Below are 13420 nucleotides of genomic sequence, written 5' to 3' on the forward strand. Positions count from 1 at the left end.
ATTTTTTTCAAATGTTGAATTTCATTTTTCCAAATTTTCAATAATTCCTTCAAGTTTTCACTATGTATTTTCAAGTTTAAAACTGCTCTCAAATTTTCAATTTTCTTTCAAATTTAAAATCCCAGTTTTTCCAATTTTCAATCTGTTTTTTTGCTCCCTGTAAGCAGATCCTGGGTGCGGAGGGGTCCGCATGAACAGAGTATGAAAGCATTTGTGATCATTTCAGTATTATATACTGTATAATTGTTTATTTGTATTGAATCCTTTCTGTTAGTAGGAAAACAGACAGATGTAAGGGGTAAAAAGAAAATATACTTGGCCTTAAAATACCTTTAATTCATTGTGTTTAGAAAAGAAAAAAATATTCAGAAAAAATTTGAAATTGTGACTTTAAAACTAAATTGAATTGTGGCTTGACTGAATCATTACATTCCTGCTGAGAAGGGAAGTACCTGTTGTGAAAGACGTGAGCAATTGCTCTAAAGCAGCCGGCGGCGACGCGGCGTGAGCCGGTGTAACAACGGTCCACAGCCCAGAACATCAGGTTACTCTGATCCGGATTCAGCTCCAGCAGCAGCATCACCGCCTCACAACCAAGCTGATGGACCTGCAGAGGATTCCAAAGATCCAGTGCTGTCAGATGTACGGTTTCCCAGCTGTTTGCAGGTGGAGTGAGAGCCAGATTAAAAAATAACACCAGCCTTCTTGTCCTGTGAATCCAGGATGTTATCCAGCCACTTGTAGAGGTAGCCGTCAGAGGAGAGGCCCACGTTGTCTGCTACAGGTCCACAACACAACACTGCAGACATGGCCTGGAAAACCAACAGCACTTTGTTTCAACTACAGGTTTTACATTTGGAAACAGCAGCTGGTGGCGTTTTTACCTTTAGTGCACAGTACTGGTGGCGGTTTATCTGCATATTTCTGTCACTATAGCGATCCAGCGGGGTGAACATGATGCTGAAGGGCCCAGCCCAGTGACTGAACAGCATGAAGAGACTGTGCCGCAGCGACTGCTGAGGGAAGATGCTCTTCCGGTTCTTGACTAAAAAATAGGCAAAAAGACGACCTTTATTTTCTCTGCCTAAACTTGGTTAGCAGTGGATTTTAAAGGACAGGTCATACCTGAAACATTCTGGATGATATTGGCCACGAGTGCGCTGAAGTGACAGCGGATGTCCTTCAGCGTGTCGGAGTCCTTGTCATTTTCTGCCTCCAGCAACTGCCTGGTCAGATCAACGTACTCCAGCAGCACGCTGTTCAGAGAGTTGTTCTCTAAACCTCCACTGACTCTGCAAGACAGCATTTGAGAGTTTATCAACTACACGAAGAGGCTATTCAATGATTGGTTTTTATTTTGTCTATAGAGCACATACGTATGGCTGATGACACCAGCATCAGCAAGAAGCTCAAATATCCGGACCAGCTGGACTCTGAGGATGTCTCGACGCCTGCGCCGCTTCATGTTCTGTGAAAGACATTTCTTTCATCAGGTTGAAGTCATTTTCTGTTTGAGGTGTTTTTATTTAAAAAAAATTCCCAGTAGTGTGTTAATTACAATTATGAAGTTTTTAACCAAAATCCAACAACTTAAATGTCTTAAAAAAACATTTTTCATGTTGATCTGAAGCCTCTGTTTACAAAATCTCCTCTGAGGGGGCGTGGCTTTTTGGAACTCCGCCCCTCACCCCCCTCTCTGATTCTGATAGCTCTGTGTCTCTCTAGCGTAAATCTTCACCTCTGCTACATAAAAACATCCATCAATCTGGGTAATGTCCAGCCGTATGGTTCTGATCCGGATGTCAGCTGGACAAGGAAGTGAAGATCTTCATGGACAGAACTTCCTCCAAAATCCTGATTCTTTCTCCTTCCAGTTCACCAAAGACTCTTTTAGCTAATTCTCCAATGTTTATTGACTGTGATCAATACATTCAATCATTGGTTTCTCAGAGTTCTTGATAAAATAATCAAAGCTAACATCAAAATGCTCTTTCATTGATTTACAATCCTTTCCAACTGCGGTCAAATGAGCCGCCGTTCACATTTCCCCATTTTTTGCCCAGTACACTCAAAGTTAAAGTTCAGTCCCCTAGCTAAAAGTACATTATATTACAACTACACATGTACACACATGTAACTCATTTCCAAAAACACTCACATGAATAACACAACCTCATTTTATAGACAAGCATATTTACAAATGTTAATGTTTTGTATTTGTATATATTTATCAATAATCATATTTCTGTATCTATACTTAAACTCTTATGTTTGGACATTGTTTCAGGAATTTACTGGTTCGTTCCACAGTTTCACACCACATACTGAAACACAAAACTTTGCTCGTGCTTTATGAATGAGAATTTTTTTTTCCCTGAGATTGTATTTTTCCTCATTTTTAATAAATGATCTTTGGATATTGGTTAAATCGTTTTCTGCCTTTAGCATGTGCAGCAGAGCTGTTGATGGAAAGAAGATCATTCATTCAGACAGAGTCTGTCCAAGACAGTTTGATTGATTTAAAAGGAGAAATACTCGGAAATGAAAAAACAAAATTATATCTTATGAGATTTGTTCTCTTTCATAAGAAAAATGCCACAGACATGTTAAAAACTCAAAAACAGGATTTTCATCTGAGGGGGACGTTAAAATAAATGTTAACCGTTTACAGATTTCACTTACTTCAGGCCTTCTTTCCAGAGCTTCTTTAATGATAGGATTCAACTCCTCTATTAATTCTCTAAAGAACAGAAAGGAGAAAATCAATTATTTTTTAAAATGTGTTTAAGCAAAGATTGATATACCACAAGAGGAACCTGTTTTTACCTGAAGGCTACGGGGTTGGTCCTGCCAAGCCCCAACACCAGAGACTCTGTTATGTCCATGCTCTCGGAGCGCATCATGGGAACGATGTGTTTGAAGAGGGACGAGGGGGACGGAGCACCAACAATCTGCAAACACCAGCAATGCAACCAAAGAACGCTTCACATTTGTCCCTGCACAACCTCAACACAACAATGATGCAGGAGAGACGGATCTTTGTCAACCTTTGAGTCATAACTGTAGCCGCTGTCTGGAGTGGACGCCAGCGTCTCGGGTAGGGGGCAGCGGACGGAGCCAGACGTGGAGGATGAGGAGGACATGGAAGGGGAGGGGGAGGCACAGCTGCAGCACAGAATCAGGTAGTTCCTCCAAAGGCCAATGTAGGAGTCGCTGCTGTTTAGACTGTTGACTTTTTTGGCATTGATGGGGCTGCTGCAGGGAGACAGAAAAACAAAAAAAAAATGTTGGCAAGTTGGCAAATAAAAGGAAAAAAAAATCACTAAGCTAAATGGCTGAAATACAGAGAGAGCTTCTTTAGTTTTAGGAGTTGACAGTCACTTCAGACTCACGATGACTGAACGCTGACAACGAAACCTGAAGACACTCAAAGACTAAATGAGGAACTACAGGAAGATTGTAATGTCTCAAATATAGACGGGTTGTCACAGAACTTCCTGTCCACCATGCGGAGGAACAACTACTAACTACTAACTCGCTGTACACAGAGTTCATTCTTTTAAATTTGAGGTTCAATATTGTCCAACCTCTGTGGTGTTTATGGTTGCCACAACCTGAAAAGACCAATCATGAATATTCTGGATGACCTGCAGTCATCAGGGAGAAATGACCAAAAACTTGTTGAAGGACACGACTCAACCGACTGTGGCTAATCTGAGTTTCCTCAGGTCATCCAGTTAGAGGTCAGATTCTATAAACATTAACTAAATATTCTCTAGGTAGATGCATTTAAAAAGCTGCAGGTGAAAATATTCGGGAGGAATTGCAGTCCAAAGCTGCAGTGGACTGCTCTGGATTTGCTGCAGTCTGTTCTTTACTGAGATAAGTCCTGAACTGGGATGTTATACACCAAAGCAGCTCCATTTATAAAGCAGGTTCATGTTACGACTATACTTTCACACCTGAATGCTCCTCTTACCCCACTGAATGATGGGTAACTGGATCCTTTCCTTCACAGGTATAGCGTGAAAGTAGTATTGAACTCTACCTTCATTTATGTTGTGTTTTAGGTTGTGAAATGATCATGCACCTCTAGTCCCTTGTGTGCACGAATCTCCTGCAGTGTATAAACAGGTTCAGTGACGAAAGCAGACAATTCACCAAGTCGCGATCCGAGATTTCTGCCAAAGCAGCCAGTTCCACCATAAACTGGCCTTTCTTTAGACAACTTTCCATTACACTCCATATGTGCAAAACTTTATCTGAATTCTAGAAATGTCGCAAAAAAACACAACTTAACAATTACCCTGTTTCTATTAAATCCTAATTTGGGGAATAAACACAAACCAACTAACGCAATACTTTATTCAAAAAACAAAGTGATGGATGAGAACCAGTATGGTTTTAAAGGGGTCATACTATGAAAAAACAACTTTTTGAGGTTTGAAGTTGTCTGCCGTGGGATCTCTTGTTCCTAGTTTCTACTATAAACTGGATTTAATTTGGAAAAAGTTTTTTCATTGCTGTTTTGTAAAAAAAAATATGATTTTGATGTGGCCCAAAAACCACCTCCCACAAGTGCAAAACTTTTTTGATGAATGTGAGTTTTTTTTTTTTCAATATTGGGGTATTTCATTTAAGAGACTTCATCATCGCAGATCCAATTTGCACTATTTCAGAGTTAATGGAGACCCAGCTGGTGAGGATCTAACCCGTCAATGTAGCGTAATTTGTGCTGATAGGTTACAAGATCGTCAGACCATAATTGCTGTTGATATTCCTCAATTTTTATGTTCATTTGCATTTAGTTCCACCACTGGCCTCCAGCATGGAGGGTGGACGATTACTGATGATGTCATAGCAACCTGTCCATTAACACAACTTTCAAGTTGCTTTCCAGAAGCTACACAAGCTGACGGACAAAAAGTTGGAAAAGCTAAAGAATACAAAACACAGATATCGATTCAAACAGCTGTCATGTTGATGCTAGCAAATAAATTACAGAAATAAACTCTAATACTGTTAAACAAAAACAAAACAATGGCAAACAGAGCTAATACTGTCATGATGAAAGCTTAAAATAATAACATTGTTTTTAAACAGGTTTGAGTTCCCTAAAAAATCCCTATAAAGAGTCTAAACGAGCACAAAAGTGTTCAAAATAAACCTGCCCTTCCAATAAGCAATATCTAAATATTGAAAAACCTGTGAAGGGAAAAGTTTCCAAGAGGAATAATGTTGATTATTTAACTTTTCTTTGTTAAAACTTGATCATTTAAACATATTTTCCAGAAGAAAGCTTGTGATGATCATTATTCTTAAGGATCTGTAGCTCTAACATTCATTTTCAATGAACATAAAACTGCTTGTTATTTAAAAAATGATTTTGATACAAAAGAATTTCCAGAGTTTTTGTTTGTTTGTTTTGTAGTTTTTTTTTTTTTTTTTTTTAGTTCATACAAACTCAGATACACTCCAGAACTGAAAGACCTACTTCAAATCAACTTGTGGAGACAGCAGCTGCAGACGGGTGAAGGCAAACAGCCAGGCGTAGTTGAGGGCCGTGGGGCAATGCTTGGGCAGGTTCTCCTGCCGCAGGTAGCTGGAGAAACTGATGACCCAGGGATCCTGGCCCTGAGTGACGTGGGCAAACACCCAGATGTGTGACGGGCTCACGACGTCAAACTGATGGCTGATGGGAGATGAGCTCCACTCCGCCAGCGTCTGAAGATCTATCCCACTGGGACAATACAGCAGGTTTGTCTGCAGGAGAGAAAGCGGCACACCGTGAGCAGAGTCTCACATGTCTGTGGTTGTAAATATTCTGAAGCGTACCTGGTCAGCGCCAGTCAGGTGAATGAAACTCTCCAACACTGATGCACTCAACCTATCCATTACATCAATGGCCAGCTCTTCATCTCCCTGATGGAGTTTGTGAGAACATAAAAGCAAAGTTTAGTAAAAGCATACAGAAATTAGAGAACAACTTGCTGCAAAAACTGATATGCCTACAACGTCTAAATCAGAGGTGTCAAACTCAATCACACAAGGCGCCAAAATCCAAAACACACCTTAGATCGCGGGCCGAACAGGATAAGCATTTATTGAACACTCTAAAATTACATTTTTAAAACTTTAAAACCGTAACTTTTTAATATAATTATGAACTAGATATATAGCATTACCTGTGATAATGCTAGTGTGAATGCTGTAAGATGAATTTGGCTGCTGAAGATGCTAGTGATGATAGCTGAGGATGCTGAAGCTGATAGCTGAAAACGCTGAAGCTGATAGCCAGCTAAAAGATTAGCTAAATGCAAATTAGCCAAAAAAAAAGTAGGATAGCCAAAACAGCTAGTATGTAGGTGAAAAAGAACTAAAAATAGTCTAAAAAACTGAAAAAAACTAAATTAGCAGAAACAGCTAGCATGTAATTATTAGCCTAACTCCAAAACAGCCCAAATTGTTTTTTTTTTTTTTTAAAGCCTAAACTGGCCAAAACAGCTAGCATGCAGCTGAAATATTAGCTAAACTCCAAAACAGCTAAAAAAAAAAATTTTTTTTAAGTTTAAATTAGCCATAACAGCTAGCACTAGCTAAGCATTAGCTAAACTCCAAAATAGCCTAAAAATCTTAGTAAACGCCAAAATAGTCCAAAAAGCTAGCACAATGACCATTTTTAAAACGTTAAAACCATCACTTTTTAACATAATTATGAATAATAAAATGGCAGGAATATTATTCCAGAATTAATCAACTTAAACCTTAAATAACTTTCAATATTTTACTCTACATAAAAATATATTTTTCAAAATTGCTCAAGTTATAAATGAGCTCAAGATAAGATTGGGCCATTAATAACAATAAAACAAAATGATCTGGAGGGCCGGATGGAATTGCCTTGACTTTGACACCTGTGATCTAAAGGGATTACCTTGGCGATTCCCAGTGCAGCGTGCAGCACGCGAACCTCCTTGAGGACATTAACAGCTAGTCTGCGTGTAGCGGGGCGGCAGCTGCAGAGCACAACCAGAGCCAATCCCTCCACCACATGGAGCACTGTCGACGGAGAGGTCCGCTCCAGAGACACAGAACGCCGGTTTTTGGAGGTCTGCTACAAACAAAATGTCATTAAAATCTCCCATTCAGGTAGGTGTGTTCCCGATAGCAGCACAGACACACCAACCTGCGACTCGTGACTCTTGTTGTTGCTCTGTAAGGCCTGCTTCCACTGACTGATGAGCTGCAGGAGCATCTTCACAGCATTGTCCAACAGAGTGGGGTGGACATCTGTAACCTCTCTGACTATAAAGTACGCAAAGCCTGACAGCACATCCTCACGCCATTCAGGGAAGTCCACCATCAGAGCTTGAAGGGTTGTAAAGGCAAGACCACGAAGCTCCTCATCCATGTGGATGGTCAGTCTACAGAAGAAACCCAAAAAAGCAGACGTTTGTTAGGAAATGGCAAAAGCTCCTGCAGAGAAGGGATTGAATGAAGTCAACATTACTTTGCAAGAAGTTCTATTAGCTCTTGTCTGCTCATGCCATCCGGCAAAAGTCTTGGGATGGCAGCTACACATGTCCTAAACAAATCGATTTTTGGCTTCCTTTCACCCCTGCAGCACAATCAAGGACAGCAGGTTACAGGTGCAGACGATAACTCTGTGTGAAAGCAGGTCGTGTTTGCATACGTGATCATATCTTCAGGCTCCTTGTTGGACATCTGAACGCTGGTCATGCTCATGGAGCGTCCCACTTCCTTGTCCAGGTGACGGAGGATGTTATCTAAGGCCTTTCTAACTTGTGGATAGTATAATGACATACCTGGAAAACACCAAAGCAGTTATTGCGTGAATGCGGTGGAGCATTCACACTACAGTGATCCATTTTTCCTTCCGTACATTTTTAGTCCGTCCGTAGCTCTTCAAACCCTTCACCTATTCAGGTCATTCAACTATCAAAATATTTAGCTCCTTTAGGAGACGGGTGCTTGAAAGCTTCAACTTCATAACTCTTCAACTTTTTAAACTTTTCAACCATCTACCGCTTTTTGAACTCCATTGAAAATCTTTTTTTCAGCTAAAAACTTTCAGCTCTACAAAACAATAGAAGTCAAGCAGAGTTTCAGCTTCAGAAACCATTCAACTTTTTATCTATTCAGCAGACTTTGGTCTCTTGAACGTGTATTTTTATCTTTAAAACTCCCTACGGTTTTTAAAATGTCACAGTTCAAAGTTGACTCACTAGAGTAGAGCAAAATAAGACAAATAAATTACTTTTGTTTTGCTCCAACACTTCCATTGTGTCCCTCATTGAAAAAGTTTTTACATCAAAACGTAGGCATTTTTCCTGGCTTTCAGACGATAGAACTCTGAAAATCCTTATCCATGTAGTTTTCCTACAGTGGCCCCAAATATCAGCAAAAGCTCACAATTCCTCCCATTAGACCCAATGCTTTTCTCGGCGGAGAACATTTTTTTGAGGTTGTTCATTTTTAACTTGCGAGTACTTCTGTGTATCTGGGCACAAAATCATGAAAATCGCACTAGTTGTAGTCCAACATCTGTGGATTCTGACTGTGTTTTTACTTTTACCCTGAGGAAAACAGTTTAAAAGATACAAGCATTTTGGGGGGCTAAGTGCAGGGCTGCATTTTCCAACAGGATAGAGGGACGCAGCCGCCCGTCTCCCTCTGTGCTCGTTGCCCTGACGACTTCGGAACCCTCCATCTCAGACACATGCACACAAAGTTCTCCAGTTTTCAACAAGTAGTCTGCACATGTTTAAGTCTGTTGTAGATTTTTTTCCCACTGTGTGCTGTGCTGATAATTTGGGATTCATCTAATATTTTAGCTGCTAATATCACAGGAGTTTAGGCTGTTTTGGGATCTGCTGGGGGTATGGGGCTATTTTGGATTTTCAGCTGCTATACAGGGATCATGCTAGCTTTTGGAACTATTTTGGCATAACTAAGGTTTTTCAGGCTATTTTAACCTATTATTTGGAGTTTAGCTAATATTTCAGCTACATGCTAGCTATTTTGGCTAATTTAGACATTTGACCAGTTTTTTTTTTAGGCTAATTTGGAATTTAGGTAATATTTTAACTTGATATCAGCTTCAGCCTTTTCAGCTATTAGCTTCATTTTTTTAGCTATCAGGTTCAGGGTTTTTAGCTATCAATTTCAGCATCTCCAGCTATCAGCACTAGCATCTTCAGCGGCCACATTCAGCTGATAGCATTTACACTAGCATTATTGCAGGTAATGCTATATATCTAGTTTCTATTTAAGTCCTCTCTTAGGGTTAACATTATTTGTCCAAAAATCAACTGTACCTATGACTTTAGCTTCTTCATCAGTGAGGGTGGTATTCAGAAAGACTTTTTTGACTCGCAGGGTGTTCCCAGAGGGCATGATGATGCCAGTGGTTGGCATTGGTGGCTCCCCGTCTTTTTGCTGCAGGCTATCAGCAATCACCAAGAAGGCTCTTAAACCGATATTCATCCTCTGACGGGGTGGAAGTGAGACACATTAAGAAAGAGTGCACAAATATTCCTCCAAGGTTTGTCCTCGTTCTACATTTTACCTCTGGATTGATGGTGAAGGTTTTGTGGGACTTTCCCACACAGAGGAGGTCGTAGATAATCTCCTTCATAGCAAAGTCCAGCCTTTCCTGCAATAGCAAACAGCCAATAATTTGTCCGCATTAGTGACTACGAGGTGTTTTTCCAAATTGGCCAAATGTTCTGGTGTGGGAGCAGCTGCAGGCCTACCTGAGCTATGAACTGGATGATCTTGACAAAAATGTTTAAAGGCGTGTCTCTGGGCACCACACTCCGGGAGCCTTTAGGGAAAAGTGCTGACACGATGCTGAGCAGTCGACTACAGAGAGAAACAAAGACTCTGCTTCAAAAACATTTAACTATTTATGTGAATAGAAGGAAAGAAAATGCGTCCAGCTGACCTCTGAGTGACAGTGTTACTCTCACACTTGATCCTGATGATATAGACCCAAAGAAGCCTGTAGAGGGACTCCAATGCTACACGGGACATTTTAGGATCCTTATTCTGTCAGAAGCATAAGAACACAAGACAATGTGAGCCAGACTTTTACAATGACCATTAAAGACTTACCCATGATCTTTGAAGGAGCAGCTTGATAAGATGTATGAACTGTGAACAAACTCAAATCCAAACACTTATATTTTCATAGTCCAGTAATTGCCAGGATGCCCTTTAGCAAATATCTGAGTAGGTTTTAGTTAGTTATGAAGACAAACAGGTCTTCCAACACTTTATGATTACAAGCAGAGAATTCAGTAAAACAGTAAATTCCATTTAAATGGTACTGGACCGTCTTTTCATTACTTTATTCAGCCATTTTATTCTAACTTGTCCACGGAAAGATCATATCACACATGTTTAGAAGAATTTCTTGTTTTTTTTTTAATGTATTCTCAAAGTAAGTTTCAGGTCTGGTGACATTTTCATATTGGTAGAAGAAAGAAAACGTGTTGGAGTAGTTTTTCGTGGCTGGAATAATCTAAAAAACAAGCTGGTGAGGTCCCATCAAGTAATTGCGAGCGCAGTTTGACTGTACAAATCGATTGAGTTAGCAGCTGAATAAATCCCAGATTGCTAAAACACCATGATTACAGAAAAAGATAATAAATGAAGATTCTTCTTCCTCAGAGCAGTATTTATTGAGAGGCCAATCCTCTCAGTGGAGCACAAAACCTTCAAAACATCAGCTATAAGAGAAGCATTTCTATCTTTACAGCTAAAACGTCTAGTCTCAGGATTGCCATAATTTTAAGTTTCACTCGGATCATCTTTTGATCTATTTTGAAAATACTTTCCAGTAGATTTTTAATTATAATGATGAAGTTTTTAACCAAAATAAAAATAAAAAAAACCTGTGTCGTTTTCTAGGACATTGTTTCTGCAGGAGTTTATCAGACTTGTGGACGGAACTGTTAGTATGGAGTAAGCCTTCCCTCATTTCCCATCATCCATCTGTTTACACTCTCCCAGTAGCTTACAGCCATTCACAACCCCAAGCTAACATTAGCAGCGCAACAAAAATGGCAAGCACTATTCTAGCTATCCAGCCGTACAGTTCTGATCCAGATTCCACTTCCATCTTCACTGGTTTCCGTGGCAGACATAAAATCCTGTCTACCTTCGTCATAGGATGGAACAAACATCAATGTAAGGGTGGGGTCATCTGGACCCATAAGAGAGCATGAGGGTTAACATTACAATCTGAAAATAGTCCAGTGCAATATTTCAAATCTTGTTGTGATGGTAGCCCTGCATTACTGCCTTCACGTCCACAAAAAAGAACTGATTTAAGGCACTGAGGTATTACTAATGAAAGCTAAACAGCTGCTGCTCATGGAAACAGACCAGCTTCACCAAACATCCAAACCTCCTACTGCGATACACACCACTGTTTCTGCAGAGCAACACAAATCAAGAACCGCAGCGCTGCAGGTAGCTGGTTCTAAGCTAGACCCGGTTTCAGGAGGGGGGTCACTAGGCCGGTCGCAGACACCCAATAACTCACCTGCAGTGTCTCAATCTGCTTGCGGATGCTGTTGTTAGATGGCATCTGGAGCAAGTCATCGTGAGAGAGAGATGACATGACAGGAGACAGAGAATGCAGGGTTGGGGAGGGACACATGCCAGTCAAAAAGAGAAAAAAAAATGTGACAAGAGCGGTCAGACCACCTTTCCTCTTGTCAGAGTGACAGAACATAAATGAGGATGAACTGTTCAGTGTGCCAGCTGCATGCTCGAAACACCAACAGTTCATCTGGATGGAACAGGTCAACATACAGTCGTTTACAGAAAGAAGAATACTAACTTCTAGGTGTTAGAGCAAAATAAGGTGAGCTGTTGATTGGAAATCAGACGGTGAGACAGAGACCAGACAGAGAGATTAAATGGGAACAGAAGGATGGAAGGAGAAAAGGAAAACCCAACAATGTGTTGCTTCTTTCTCTCATGGTCAACAAGCACCCACAACCAGATCAGCAGCAGCAGCCATCAATTTCCAGCTTCGATCATCAGTGACAATCATCATGCTTCAAGAGCATCACTGATCCGCCTCCGCACAAAGCTAATAAGGCCTGGATTTACCTTCACTCACAGACCATCCCATTCAGACAGAAATGCAGTAAGACGTGATGATCCAAACTAACAGAAGTCAAAAACATCAGCTGCTGTATAGCTCTATTGAATCAGCAGACAAAGAAAGTAAAATTACTTATTTTTAAATATTATGATACAACTTCAAAAAATATTTTCTGTAAACATTGACGCTAGATTATATTTTTACCAAAAGCAAAGTAAAAAGTGGGAGAACTGATCTTAATAGTAAAATTATTTTCAAAAAAACACTCAAGTTAAGTGACTGAATAAATGTAGCTCATTACTACCCACCTCAGCATCCAAAAGGCTGCTATAACAAATGTCTAAACTTTGTTTTATTGGCATAAAACCAGATATTTGATTAATGGAGTTTGTTCAGCAGAAAAAGCACCACAAGCTTTATGATTTCCTCTCTGCCCCTTCATCCAAACCAATTCTAAAAGACAAAGTCCATGCAAAAATGAAGAGGTCCCTGAGCAATCAAACCGTCAAATCATTGAAGCGACTCTCACAGGAACATAATTAAATGTTCGTCTAACTCTGGATGAAGTAGAACTCAGTCAGTAAAGCCTTAGTCACATCTGCCCTTACAGGGGCCCATCTCTTACCCTCAGGTTTGCCCATCTCTTTCCCTCAGACACCCCGTCCGTGGCACACAGGAAATATCAAGATCATAGATCACCACGCGTTTTCGTAGAAAGAAAAGGTTCTTAAACGTTTTATTACAGGCATACTGTGGGCGACGGGTCACAGTGAACAACGTGCAAGTGTAAGTAAGGGCATGTAGGCGAGACGCAGCCGTGTTGTTCGCATTTTTCATTTTTTCCAACCCCACAAACCCTGTGGACAGCTCAAAGGCTGTTACTGCTGTTCACGAGACAATTGGAGTGTAGTTTATAGGGTTGTAGGAAAAAATCGATTGGGCGATACATCGCAATATTTTCTTTGGCAATATTTGTATCAATTTAGAATGTTGATGATATTTATTTAATTATTTATGAGCGTCCTTCACCATCTTGCTTTTGTTTTCCACCTAAACCTCCGACCACTAGTTGGCAGCAGAGCACACTGAGCCTCTTTGAGCAGCTGTACACAGCGAACAAAACTAACAAAATCCTTCACTGTTCAGTCAGCCTCACGGTTTTGGTTGTTATGAGACATTTACTACTTAGTTTCTACTTGGAATGGGTCCTAAACCGAAACTCTGTTCCACGTCGCTGCCAGTATCATATAAAAACGTGGATTATGGAGCTTCGTAGAG

General features: G+C 40.3%; 1 protein-coding gene across 11 annotated transcripts in view; it reads right to left on the minus strand.

Annotated features, from left to right (window-relative positions):
• The window catches only part of fryl (furry homolog, like), a 95573-nt gene that overhangs the window by 36689 nt on the left and 45464 nt on the right, over positions 1–13420 (minus strand). For 7 of the 11 annotated variants that reach the window (XM_024258972.2, XM_024258971.2, XM_036211725.1 and 4 more), the window contains 19 exons: positions 11573–11617; positions 9968–10071; positions 9777–9885; positions 9590–9676; positions 9339–9510; positions 7694–7826; positions 7511–7618; positions 7187–7424; positions 6935–7114; positions 5836–5931; positions 5495–5763; positions 3048–3255; positions 2827–2951; positions 2683–2740; positions 1377–1468; positions 1126–1292; positions 885–1045; positions 702–812; positions 453–607 (listed from right to left, as the gene is read on the minus strand). In XM_024258972.2, the coding sequence (XP_024114740.1) occupies positions 453–607; positions 702–812; positions 885–1045; positions 1126–1292; positions 1377–1468; positions 2683–2740; positions 2827–2951; positions 3048–3255; positions 5495–5763; positions 5836–5931; positions 6935–7114; positions 7187–7424; positions 7511–7618; positions 7694–7826; positions 9339–9510; positions 9590–9676; positions 9777–9885; positions 9968–10071; positions 11573–11617 (2618 nt within the window). The remainder of the gene's footprint in view (positions 1–452; positions 608–701; positions 813–884; positions 1046–1125; positions 1293–1376; positions 1469–2682; positions 2741–2826; positions 2952–3047; positions 3256–5494; positions 5764–5835; positions 5932–6934; positions 7115–7186; positions 7425–7510; positions 7619–7693; positions 7827–9338; positions 9511–9589; positions 9677–9776; positions 9886–9967; positions 10072–11572; positions 11618–13420) is intronic. The other 4 variants (XM_024258970.2, XM_024258973.2, XM_024258965.2 and 1 more) reach the window with 3 other exon arrangements.

Source organism: Oryzias melastigma, linkage group LG4 (assembly GCF_002922805.2).
Source record: "Oryzias melastigma strain HK-1 linkage group LG4, ASM292280v2, whole genome shotgun sequence".
In the NCBI taxonomy this organism is placed as follows: Eukaryota; Metazoa; Chordata; class Actinopteri; order Beloniformes; family Adrianichthyidae; genus Oryzias; species Oryzias melastigma.